We start from the raw sequence: 12,576 nt of genomic DNA on the forward strand, positions 1-12,576 counted from the left end.
GCATGCCTGCTGGCCATGGGTGTCCCCTCCCCTCCCCTGGCTCTGGCTCCTGATGCTGGCGGGGTTGGGGCCCCGGGCTCCAGGAACCCAAGGGTGGCCTAGGGCGGCCTCTTCAGCCAACGGCCTCTGGACTCTTCCCCAATGGCCCCCACAGCCTCGCCTCTCTGGCCAGGGCTTCCCCAACCAGGGGCCGCACATGGACCTGACCAGCCTCTGCTGGTCGCCATTCTTGGCAGAAGATGGGCTTGTGGTTAAGTAGCCCCCACCTCCGCCACGCCAGGGAGCCTCTGCCTTTGGGGCCCGCCCAGCTCCCTGACCTGGGGTCGCGCCCAGACCCCACCCCTCCTAAGGAGCAGCTTCCAGGAACGGCAGCGTGACGTCAGCGTAGTCCAGGGAGGGCGGTGACATGTTTGTTGAAGCCAGAACAATGAATCCTCCGAGAAACACGCTCTCTTCACTTGCAGGAACCCCGAGCGCCCGGTGCGCCCCCCTTGGGTGTTAGTCGCCCGGGTGAGAGGACGCGGGGCAGGCGGGCAAGCTCCCGGGGGCCAGGAGGGACAGGCCAGTTTACCGAAGGAGGCAGGGCAATGGTGTCCATTTGCAGGGCAGGCAGAGGTTGCCCGTCCCAGGGCCTCTCTGGCCGGCGCCTGGTGGTCCACAACGTCCACTTTTTAAACGTGAAGTCTAACAACTGCGTGAGGGGAGGTTCCTCCGAAGCAGGTGCCTTGTCGGGGCTGCCACCACCTACTCTGTGAATGACCCTGGGCAAGCGGCCTGCCCGGTGCCTCGAGACCCTGGCCTTGACCGCCTCTGACTGTGACTCACTCCAGTGCACCGGGCTGGGTAGGTGATTCCAGAAACCACCCCCGAAAGCCCACACCCAGAGCCAAGGCGTCACCACCATCCCTACATCCCCGGGGCGTCCCCCAGGTCGGTCCCCCTCCTCAGGGACCCTGGCCAGAGGCTGCAAGTGGCAACCCCCTAGGTGCAGAGAGGCCCCCTGGGTGTGTGCGAGGCCCCAGCACAGACCCTGCCAACAGGTGCCCACTCCCCCTACAGCCCTCACCGGGTCAATCCCTGGGGCAGGGGCTGGCGGACTGGTGGGACGTCACAGGGAGGCGCCTTTCCTCTGCTCCCTGGCTGCAGAGCCTCGGGTGTGGTGTCCACAGGCTCCCGAGCCCCTGCAGGCACAGGATCGAGGTTCTGTGCTCTATGTGCGACTCGGGGTTCTCGTCTGTAAACATTCTTCCTCGGCTTGAGCACTGAATTCAGAAGCAAACGCTCCTGACAATCGAGGGCGGCGCCTTTGTCCTAGAGAGCCTTCCTCCAGGCCTGGGCGTCTACCCTGCGTGCTCCCCGCAGGGTCTGCGAAGCTCAGTGAGCTCTGGGCCAGCCACAAAGCAACCACTCTGGGCCTGCTCCCCCAACATGGCTCCTCCCATCTCTAAGCACACCCGGCTGGTGCCCCAGGACATCCCTTCTCACAGATTCCCTCCAGCCACAAGAAACCTCTGGGGAGCAGCCCGGGCAGAGGAAATGTAAGTGACAGATCAATCTTGCTTTGGATTTCTCCCTCTCCCTCCTGAGCTTGGCCAGATTAGCATCTGGCAGAAACTCCCAGAATCAATCTCAGATTTCCGGGACCTGAAATAGAACAAGAGAGCGGGCTGCCCCCTCCTGGAAGCACACTCAGATTTCCTCACCTCCCACAACTCAGAGACCGGCAGCAAACTTGCTTTGGGGAGGCCTCAGAGGACGGACGTCAGCCCTGACACTGGACTGTCCCCTCCTGATGACCCGCCTGGGATCAGTGACAGATTCTGCTGTCTCTTGTCATTTCCTGGAGCAAATATCGAATGACTCCTGCCGGGCGCGTAGGTCACAGAGAGGGAGAGGGAACCAGGAAGAGGCGGGAGAGGAAAGAGGGAAGCTGGGGAGGAGGACAGGATTTGTCGAGAGAGAGAGAGAGAGAGAGAGAGAGAGAGAGAGAGAGAGAGAGAGAGGAGAGCATTTAACAAGAAGGGAAGAGGAGGGGTGGGCACCTGGCGGGAAGGAGAGGGGACGAGGGGCTGGGGAGGGAGGATGACAGGCCACTCCCCAGAATCACGTCACTCTCTCCCCACGGATGTCAGGAAAGTTGGTTGAGGGTCCAGGCTGTCTCTGCCAAGACGCCTGGTTCCTGCTCTCCGCCGCAAGGGGAGGAGAGCAGCCCGGTGCTGCTGGCCGTGGTGACGTTACACAACCCAACGTTCTGCCAATGTTTTTATATAATCCTCCGGTTCTCCCCATAAAACAGACCATAACACCCTGGCAAATACACTTCAATAAAGCTCTGTGCTATTACGGGGCACGCCACCTTCCAGGAGATGAATCACTGCCGGAATGGCCAGGTGGCCGCTCTAACTAAACTTCTCTAGTGGCTACACCAGAAAAGCAAAGACCAGAAAAGCCAGGGAGCTGACCAGCCGTCCCCTGGGGCACCAGGTGCTCCATGGTGGCCAGAAAGCACCGAGGGGTCTTGGTGTGCTCAGTTCCCCAAGCGTAAGCCAGCTGCAGGCAGACAGCCCTCATCCCGGGACGCGCCAGGCAGCCCCTTCAGGCTGCGACTCAGAGGCCCACCTGCAACCCGGGCTCCCAAAGGACCTGCAAGAAGACCCCAGCCTCCACACCCACACGCGCAGCAGCAGGGCAACGCACAGGTGCCAGTGCAGCCTCCTCCTGTGGGCCCTGTTCCTGGCACTTCCTGGAAGAGGGTTTCTGGGGCCATCGATGCAGAAACCAGAACAGCCCACAAGACAGAAGAGAGAAGCCCCTGGAAAGGGGGCACCCAAGCTCCCTCCTTCCTGCACCTCCACTGTGGGGTCTGTCTGTCCTGTGCCTCCCAAAGTGGAAAAGCACCCGTTCCCCCTGCGGCGGCCAGCGGCCCTGACCTGCCGCGACACCAACACTGACCTCCTCAAGGTCCCGTGCAGCAAAGGACATTGGCAAGTCTTTGGGGGCGACCAGGCACCCAGCCTCCATCCATGTGGGCAGTTAGCTCCTGCCCAGCCCTGCTGGACCCTTGACTTCATCTGTCCACACTACCAGCCAGGCCTCAGCATCTCCCCACCACAGAACTTCCTGAGTAGCCCCGGCGAGAGGCTGTCTGGGTCAGTGGTCACAGTCTCAGTGGGCCCCTGTGGGCCCCAGCAGCAAGGACAGGATGTCAGCCATGCAGATGACAGGATGTCTGCCCCTCCCTCCACATCTGCAGGAAGAGGGGAGTAAGCCCACCCTAAGCCCTTGGAGGCCCACAGCTTGCCCTCACCCCTGGACACTGGTGCTGCCCACTGCAAGGTAGGGCCTAAGAACCTCTCTAGAAGTTCCTGAAGTTCTTCTGGGGAGTAAGTTTGGAGTCACTGCAGGGGATGCCAGGGTCCTTCCCAAGTGTCCACTGGAGGAATGAATGAGTAGTGGCCATCCAGGCCCGCCTCTGCCAAAGGGAGGACTGGAAGGGCCCTCGCCTCGGTCTGCCCCCCCACCGATCTGCTCCCGTGCCCAGAGGGGCTGGCCCCAGCCCTGTGGCCTAGGCCCACGGTGGGCATGGGTCCCGACCCCCGGGCACAGCGGCGCGCCCCCGCACTGGACCCCGCTCGCGGCCGCTCACCATTGAGCTGGTTGTAGACCACCTCCTCCAGGTGGTCCAGGCGCTGCAGGATGGCCTCGCGGTCGGCCAGCGCGCCCACCTTGGTGTGCCGGCTGCGCACCCGGCGGTCGGCGCCGCTCACGACCTGCACCAGCGCGGCCGAGCGGTCCTGCAGGCGGCAGTACACCGAGAAGAGGACGATGCCCACGAACACCAGGATGTTGACCGTCAGCAAAGTTTTGATCTTCCTGGCCACCGCCATGCGTGCGGCTCGGGCGGGGCCGCCTCGCCGCGGGGCATCCCCGGGGGCCGGGCGGCGGCAGCCTGGGCGCGGCCGGCCGCTGCGGGACCCGGGCCGGCGGGCGGGCGCTGTCCCTTCAGCACCGCCGTCCGGCGCGCAGGGGCTGCCCGGGGCTGCGCGCGCGCGGCGCCGCCCGCATCCTCCGCAGGGCGCCCGCCCCGCGCCGAGCGGCCTGGCCGAGGCGCGCGGGGCTCGGCGGCGGGGCCGCTGCTCCGCGCTGCTCCGCGCTCCTGCGCGCGCTCCTCCCGCCCGCAGCCACGGCGCCGGTGCGCAGTGACGCGGCCTCGCGCTCATCAGCATGCACGCGGCGCCCGCCGCCCCGCCCGCCGCCCGCGGGACCGCCCGCCGCCGGTGCGCGGTCCCGGACAGGCTGCCCGGCGGGCGAGGCCACGGGCGCCCGCGCGGCCGCGGGGCCCCGCCCTCCGCGCGCCCCTCCCTGGGCTCCCGACTCCCGCGCCAGCGCAGCATGAACCCCAAACTCGACCCCTGGCAGCCGGGCCGCGGGGCTGCTGGACCAGGCTGGCCATCCTCGTGGACCCGCGAGCTGGGGGCTCCGGGGCGGAGGGGTGGATGGTGCAGGCGAGGAGCGGGTCAGAGCCACGTTGGCTGCCCGGTCCCTCTCTGGGACCGTGGGACGGGAAAGGACAGGTGGTTCAGCCAGAGACTGAACCACCAGGCCAGGAGGAAACCCCCAGGAGAGGAAAAGGGACCCAGGCCCACCCCTGGGTCATGCTCCTCAGAGCCCAGATAGATGCACCGTCCCCAAATCCCAGCTGCCCCATCTCTACTCTGGCCCCGCACTGGCATTTTGTAGAGATAACTGGGATCCAGAGAGAGAAGGGCATCGCACAGGTATGCTGGATGGACATGCACACACACAGCCAGAGCTGGGAAGCCCCAGGGCCTGGACCAGCCGCGTGGGTGGTGAACTCGGATCACGGACATGAGCTTCTGTCTGTGGGGTTCACGCTGTATCCCCAGTGCCCAGAATGCTTTTTGACACGTACTTGATGCTCAGTAAATATTTGTTGAATGAACAAATGATGGAGCATTTATTAGGAGCTTACTTTGTGCTGAGCCCTTGAAATGAGTAGGACAAGGCCCTGGGACTTCATGGCTCCTGGCTCTGTGTGTGCATGTCCATGTGAGCATGTGTCTGTGCATACACGTAGGGGCACGTGTGCATGTCTGTGTGTGCATGAATGTGCATGTCTATGCATGCACATGCTGCATATATGGTGTGTGTGTGTGCCTGTGCATGTGTGTGCACTGTTTGTGTGTGTTAATGTGTGTGTCTCTGAGTGGCCACATACCCATGGATGTGTGTGAGTGCCTACCTGTGCACGTGTCTGCATGTATTTATGTGTGTGCCTGTGCACAGGTGTGTTCATGGATGCGCATGTATGTGTATGGTGTGTGTCTTGGTGTGCATAATCTGTTCATGTGTGCCAGTGTGTGCATGTCTCTGTGTCCGTGGGTACATGTGTACACATGTGTGTTTGTGTGAGCACGTGCCCGTGTGTTTGTGTTTAGGGGCTCTGGGGGTCCTGTGCTCTCTTCTGCACACGTGCATGTCCATGCAGAAGGCACCCCCTTCCACTTGGAGACTTCCTGCCTCTTGCCGGTTGCTGGCAGGAGCTGAGAGAGCCCTCTCCTTTCCTGGCGGAACCTCTCTTCCTTCTTAAGACGTTTGTCTCAAAAAATTCAGAGGATACTACCAGGAAGGACCCCACCCCCGGGACCGTGGCCAGTGTGCTGCAGGGTGCTCGCTTGGTGGCGTGTTCCTAGTTGGAGCCCGGGGACACTGTTCTCATCCTTGCGCCAGGAGATCCTTGAGATGCAGCGAGTCTGAGGGACCCAGGCTGTTTCCACATCCCCACGTCCTCCACATCCCCACGTCCTCCTTCGGAGGAGCTGTCCTCCTTCCGCTTCTTGTGCCAGGTGCTAAGATGTTCTGCTTTCGCAAGGAACAGCCTTGCCGTCACCGCAGAGCTGGACGTGGGCCTGCGCTGGCTCTCCGGGGCTGTTCTGGGCTAAGCGCCCCTGCACAGAGGCACAGGCTGCTTCTGCCTAATTTCCATAAGAGGAAACTGAGGCAGCCAGGGAATGAATCCTTGCTCAAGGTCATGTCCATGGCAAAGCCCGGATCTGGGATTTAAGCCCAGACAATTTGGCTCCAGAATTGAATTTATTAGCCACTGTTGCTTGAGAAAAAAATCAAGTACTTTTCATCACGTGTTTACTGAAAGCAATGCGGAAGCAGTTTGCGGAGAAAGCACTATTTCACTCACGTGATGGTCTGACCGTCCTGCCGTCTAAATCCCAGCAGGAATCCACACTCCTGCACAGGCACCCGTTTGGCCAAAGCTCACAGGAAATGCAAGCACTCTGGGCAAGGGGCTGGCCGGTGCCCTGCAGGAGGTGCCTCTGCCAGCCCAGCAAACCAGCACCCATCAGGCTGCAAGTCACCGCGGTCACCTGAGCCTGCTGTCAGGGGTCGGCAGCTCAGGAGGGAGTGACCAGCCTTGTACCCACCTTCCCTCCTGCACTGCCCTCCATGGTGCCTGCTCTGGCCACTTTGGCAAGCCCTGGCAGGCCTGGACTCTCTGGGATGGCCAGCCCTTCAGAGCCCTGAGGCCCTGCGTCCACTGTGTTGAGTGCCAGTGAGGGTCACCACCTCGGGGGCCACATGGACTGTCCCTGAACACACAGGTCCAGGGTTGGCTGCGGCAGGGCAGTGCCAGGCTTGACTCATGGGGTCTGGGCAGAGCGCGGCCTGAGCTGGTCCTGCCTCCTTCCCTGCGCCACAAACGGAGCCAGGGTTACTAGCCTGGGGTCACCAGGCTGCCTCGGAGAGAAGGAGCCTCTCGTCCACGGGGTCCGAGGCACGTCAGGTGATGCCCCGGCCTGCCCAGCCGGGCCAGAGCTGACTCTGCTGGAGGGACAGGTGGCTCCTGCCCCTGCTCACTGTGGGCCCGTAGGAAGCCTGCCCGCAGAGCCCGCTGGGGCCCCTCAAGAGCAGCCGGCGACCAGGGGGCAGCGGGAGGCTGCAGTGCCGTGCCCTGCCCAGGGCCACCCGCAGGGCCCACTCTGACACCTGGTCAGAGCAGCAGGAGGACTGTCAGCACAGTACACGGGAGCGAGTCCTGCCTACTTGGCACAGGGACCCTGGGGACAGTCTGGTGACAGGCATGCTCAACCCCATGGCCACTTCTCAGCTGACCAGCGCTGTGTCCCCACCCAGAACATCCATTTTACAAGGGCAAGGACCCCTGGGGTCAGTTGGTGTCACCGAGGGGACTGGACTCAGGGTCCTTGTCCCTGTGGGAAGTGAGACTCCATATGTGCTGGGGGGACGACTCCCTGAGGCCCTGGGCAGGGCCAGTCCAGCGGCCACCTTCACAGCGGGTCACTGACCTCCAGGTGCTGAGCCCTGGGCTGTGCCCCGGAGGCCAGTGGGGACTCAGGACCCCCAGAACCCCGTCTCCCCTACTGCCTGACTGCACAGCAGGCAGGTCTGGCTGTAGGGTCTGAAGAGTCAGCAGAGACGCCTGGCGCTTCCCCCGCCCACAGTCACTGCTGGACGCCCCAGCGACAGCTGGTGGACCCACAGCCCATTAACCCACAGATGGGCCCATCGGCCTCAGGCAGGTGACGCGGAGCAGGCGAGGAGGTGGGAGAGGAGGGGGACACGCACCCCGCAGGCCACACGGCCACCTGCCTTCTCAGGAAGAAATGGTCCCAGCAGGCCAGCTGAGGAGACAGCATGTGGGTGACAGAGACAGAGAGACAGAGAGAGACAGGAGAGAGTGTGTGGGTGAGAGACAGAGAGGAGAGAGCGTGCAGGTGAGACAGAGACAGAGAGAGAGAGAGGGAGAGACAGAGAGACAGACAGAGACTGAGAAAGAGACAGAGAGACACAGACAAAGGCAGAGAGACACAGAGAGAGACAGATAGAGGGAGAGACAGAGAGAGAAGAGAGAGAGACAGAGAGGAGAGAGTGTGCGAGTGAGACAGAAAGACAGAGACAGAGGAAGAGACAGAGACAGAGAGACAGAGAGAGACAGAGAGGGAGATACAGGAGGGGGAGAGAGGGAGAGACAGAGAGACACAGACAGACACTCAGAGAGAGACAGAGAGACACAGAGACAAAGACTGAGATAGAGACAGAGAGAGGAGAAAGTCAATGTAGAACTGATGGACCAGGACGGGGAGGGAGGGCCTCTGCCAGCCGCCGCTCTGGGATCTTGTTCTGTGAGACCCAGGAAGGGTGCTGACAGCGTGCCTCCCAGTCACCCCACAGGGCTTCCGGGCCCTGACCCGTTTACCTCCCCCTTGTATCACCGCAGCCAGAAACAAGAAAAAGCGTCTTCCCGCTCACGGGTGCTGAGCAAGGGGATCCTACTTGGTGACTGTCACCAGCAAGATGGCACAGCAGCCACTCCGTGCAGCTCTCGGAGCACAGGCACCAGGAGCAACCCAGCCTCTCTGCAGGACTCTGCATGACCCACAGCACCACGGGGTGCAAACGCCAGGGACATCAGGGAGTCACAGGAGGCCCTGGTCCCTGTGAAGGAGGAGCAGGAGGTCAGGGTGGCCCTGGTGCCTGTGAAGGAGGAGGTCAGGGTGGCCCTGGTCCCTTGAAGGAGGAGTGGGGAGCGGCATCCATGGACTCTGGCCAGCCTGTCCTGGCAGGCGACTGCTCTAGGCTGTGAGGCCTCTGATCTTGGCAGGCTTGGGACCTGGTGAGTGGACATGCCCCACCCTGTCCTGCCCTGTGAGGAATCCTGCCCTTCTCAGTCCTGCGGGGAGCAGCCAGGGTTCTGCAGAGACACAGAGGCCAAGGAGCCCCCAGGCCACCGGCTCAGATGTTACTTCCATCCAGACACCTCTGGCTACATCCGGAGCACCCCTGGCCACACGTCTGGGCACGTGGACAGACCAAGACTCACCACCCCGTCCTGTGACCGCTGGAGCCGCCTCCAGGAACCTCGCTGTGCGGGGCACAGTCCTGCGGGCCCCTCACCCAGCTGCCCCCAAGTCCCCCGACCCGAGAGGAGAGCAGGCCATCTCTGTCCTGCTCAGGCCTGGTCCCCTGGGGACGTGGCACATGCAGGTGGGCCAGGCCACCATGTGGCCATCCCTGAGTGACACCCGAGGCCTCTGCTCCCACAGCAGGCTAACGTCCACAGACTGCCCCTCCGCCCCCAGCCGTCCCTAGCGCCCGGCTCTGGCCTGGGTGCGTGTCCCCGTCCTGTCACCCCCTGCCTCTCCGGGGCCCATCCAGAGCTCTTTTCCCGTCCACGCCTGCTCTCCTGCTCGCCCACTAGGCAGGCTTCTTGCCTCTTCCTGACCGAGGATGTGACACAGGGCCTGGCGGGAGGCGTGAGAACCCCAGCCCGTGGTCCGCTGGGCACACTGGGGCACCCGAGGCCTTACGGCATCAGACCGGCCTGCAGAGGGCGCGAAGACCCCTCTGCCAGGGGACAGCCGGCTCCGACCCAGAGCAATGGGGTGGAGAAGGCGCCACGGTGTCTCCTTCAGGGAGAGATGGTCCAGAGCGAGTCTCACTTCCATCTGCTCCCAACCGGTAGCAGCTTGAGAGATTGCTGACCCGTCCTCACTGGGCCCTGGAGCCCTGGCGGCCCGTGGGGCCGGCTTCCGGGATCTGCTCCAAGGAGGTGGCTGGCCCAGCCAGGCCAGCCGAGCAGGAGGACCCAAGGCCCTGGGGTCGGTCAGTGGTTGGCCAGCCTCTTCCCTCTGACTGGCAAGGACCCCTGACCATCATTGCCCAGGGCCTTGGAGCCGGACAAAGGTCAGGAAGGCAGAGTGAGCCACCCACAGTGGCTCCAGGGCCTGGCAGTCCATGCCGGGATCGTGGCGGGAGAAGCAGAGGCTCAGGATGAGGCCAGGATCCTCGGGGGCCAGCTGTGGGCGGGGGCGACTCTGCCGACTGCCCTGGCCAGGCTCTGGCACGGGCAGCACACAGGCCTGGTGTTCTGTGGACGCACGTGGAGGGCGCTGGCAGGGGCTCCGCCTGGGCACCCTGGGAGGGGCCGATGGGCTGGTCAACTACCATGGCGGACATGTTTCTGGCCACTCCCTCTGGACGCACCTCTGGCTCGAGGATTCCAGAAGCCGCTGGTCAACTTCAGCGACTTGGAGCAGCTCTGTCCTGGCTCCAGGCTGCAGCAGGCAGGCCAACTGGGAGGCTCCATTTCCCTGGAGACTGATTGGCTCACAGATGGACACCTGACCAAGCTGGTCAGAGCTGGTCAGGACCGGGGTTAGAATACTGAGTGCCCAGTGACCATGCCAGTAAATGTCTGCTGGCTAATCCTGAGACCCCAGGAAAGGCCTGGAGCTGGGAGAGTCAAGGCCCAAAGGCAGGGATTGACTGAGCCTCTGGATCAATCTCGGCCTGAAGCTGCTGATGCTGCTGTGTCCACACAATGCCACAGGGGATTAACCTTGCAAAAAGCCCACCAGGAGATTCTGTGAAGGACGAAGGGAGGACACAGGCGTGGGCGTGGAGGGAGGAGGGTCTCACCACAGCACAAGCACGTGAGAGTCTGGGCCAGGCTGGTGGAGTCCTGGAGCTAAGCCTCCCTCTGGAGGATCCGCACCCCCCGCCGGGAAGACCCACGCTAGTACCAGGACGGCGGTTCATGGAAGAGTCACAGAGGGCCCTGGCGCCCGAGGAAACGCTTAGCTGCACAGGAAACGAAAGAAATTCACACAAAGTCTCAATGAAACATGGTGGGGCCACAGCACTGGGGGAAGCGTGGTGCCCGGGCGCAGGGACGTGGGCGCCAGGAGCTGGAGGCTGGCGGGCCCGCGGGCTCGGCAGGGGCCACGCTCCCCTGCTCCCTACTGTGAAAGGTCTGGCGGTGCGGTGTGCCGAAAGCACCCTGGGCGGGGTGCACACGGGGCAGCTGGCCCCAGGTCACGGCGGGAGTGGCTGCCGGTGAGACCCAAGTGCAGGCGCGTTCTAGGAGTGGCACGCTGAGCTGGACAGGAGGGCCGAGGAGGACCCCGAGGGCCACTGTCCGGGCTTCTGCAGATCTACGGGCTGGACACCCAGCCCTCCCCACCAGGCCACGCTGCCTCCATGGTCGGCGCAGCGCCAGGCAGCCACTGGCTCACACGGGACGCGGCCTGAGCCTTTCTGCGTCAGCAGTCTCAGCCCGGCTGCCGCAGCGCCGGCTCAACAGCCCACGTTTCCCCTGTTTTAACTCTTCCTCCTGCATCACCAGCTCGAGCAGGAGTGGAGGCAGGGAGGCAAGGTCTCCTTGGCACCAACCTCGCGGGTTGTTTGGTGGAGATGAGTCTCACGTCCCGAGGCCGCAGCATGATCGTCTCTGGACGCCACTGGCACCTGCTTTGGAGTGACAGCCAGGAGGTCAGCAGCCTCTCTGGTGACGTGAGAGGCTCACGTGCCAGCACCTAGTGCAGTGTGGAGTGGACGCTGCCCCACCACCCGAGCCCAGGGGCCTCCGCTCCCCTTCGCCGTGCCCGATCCCCTCCCCGAGGTCCCAGGAGCCAGCGCCCACACCTGAAGCCCTGCCGGACAGCACCTCCCGTGACAGCTGCTGCCCACACACCGAGGAGAGGTGAGCACGTCCCCAGGGGCGGGTGGCCAGTCGCCTCCGGCTCCCAGTGCTGTTGATGTCCTGGGACTCCTGTCCACTCTGCCAGTGCCTCTGCAGAGCTCACACGGATCCCACGGGGGCCCCGGAGGGGAGTGTCTGCCCTGAGTGTCCCAGGGTTCCAGCGGCAGGCGGGAGCGGTCAGCACGGCACCCTCAGCCCGGGCAGACGCGGCCTCCCATTCTGCAGAGGCAGGAAGCCAGGGGCTCACGGGCTCAGGCCCATGTGCTGGCCTCTGGCCTTGGCCTGAGCTGTGCTCCCACGGCCTGGCCTCGGGACTCACCCCAGCAGCGAGCTGAGCCGAGACGCGAGGCCTCCACCCGGGACCCTCGCCAGCCCAGGAGCTCCCGCCCCAGCCTCCTGGCCCTGGCCCCACAGCCACCGTCAGTAGCATGGCGTCTGTGTGCACCCGGCACCGCACTGCCTTCCTCTGCGGTCACCAGGGGACCAGGGGGCTGATGGGCAGGATGCGCTGTGGACTCTGACAGAGGGGCACGCCCACGCCCTTCCCGCGGCTGTCCTTGGCGCTGACCGTGTTCAAAGCTCCTCACTGTGGGTGAGCCGCAGCTGCCCTGGAGGTGAAGCCGGGCACGCGAGGGCACGGTGTGTGTCCGTCATCGCTCAGGGCTTCTCTCCCCTGGCTGGAGACGGAGGCCTGGGCGTGTGGACAGCAGCAGGGAAGGTCAGCACTCCCCCGGGGGCTGCGTCTCACCCGCTGCCCACCCCGGACCTGAGTGCCAAGCACCGTGGGGGAATGGACCCGCGAGAGTGTGCCGAGCACCAACTTGGAGGCAGGGCTGCAGGAGCGTCCCAGGGCTGCTGACGGGTCGCCGCAAACCCGGAGCTGAGACCAGCAGGAAGGAACTCGCCACGGGTCTGAGATGAACCCGCCTGTTGAAGCCCCGCTCTGCCGAGTCCTCTGTGGAGAGCACTCCCGGGGGCACAGACACCTCATGTCCTTCACCCGCTCCGAGAGTCCCCGAATGTCACCAAGTTTCCAG

General features: G+C 63.9%; 1 protein-coding gene across 1 annotated transcript in view; it reads right to left on the minus strand.

Annotated features, from left to right (window-relative positions):
* GALNT9 (polypeptide N-acetylgalactosaminyltransferase 9) overlaps positions 1–4,174 on the minus strand; it is a 75,710-nt gene extending 71,536 nt beyond the window's left edge. Inside the window, exon 1 of the mRNA XM_079151604.1 lies at positions 3,647–4,174. Coding sequence (XP_079007730.1) covers positions 3,647–3,887 — 241 coding nt within the window. The 5' untranslated portion in view covers positions 3,888–4,174. The remainder of the gene's footprint in view (positions 1–3,646) is intronic.
* Positions 4,175–12,576: the final 8,402 nt, after the last annotated feature.

Source organism: Sciurus vulgaris (genome assembly GCF_902686455.1).
Source record: "Sciurus vulgaris genome assembly, chromosome: 8".
Classification (NCBI taxonomy): Eukaryota; Metazoa; Chordata; class Mammalia; order Rodentia; family Sciuridae; genus Sciurus; species Sciurus vulgaris.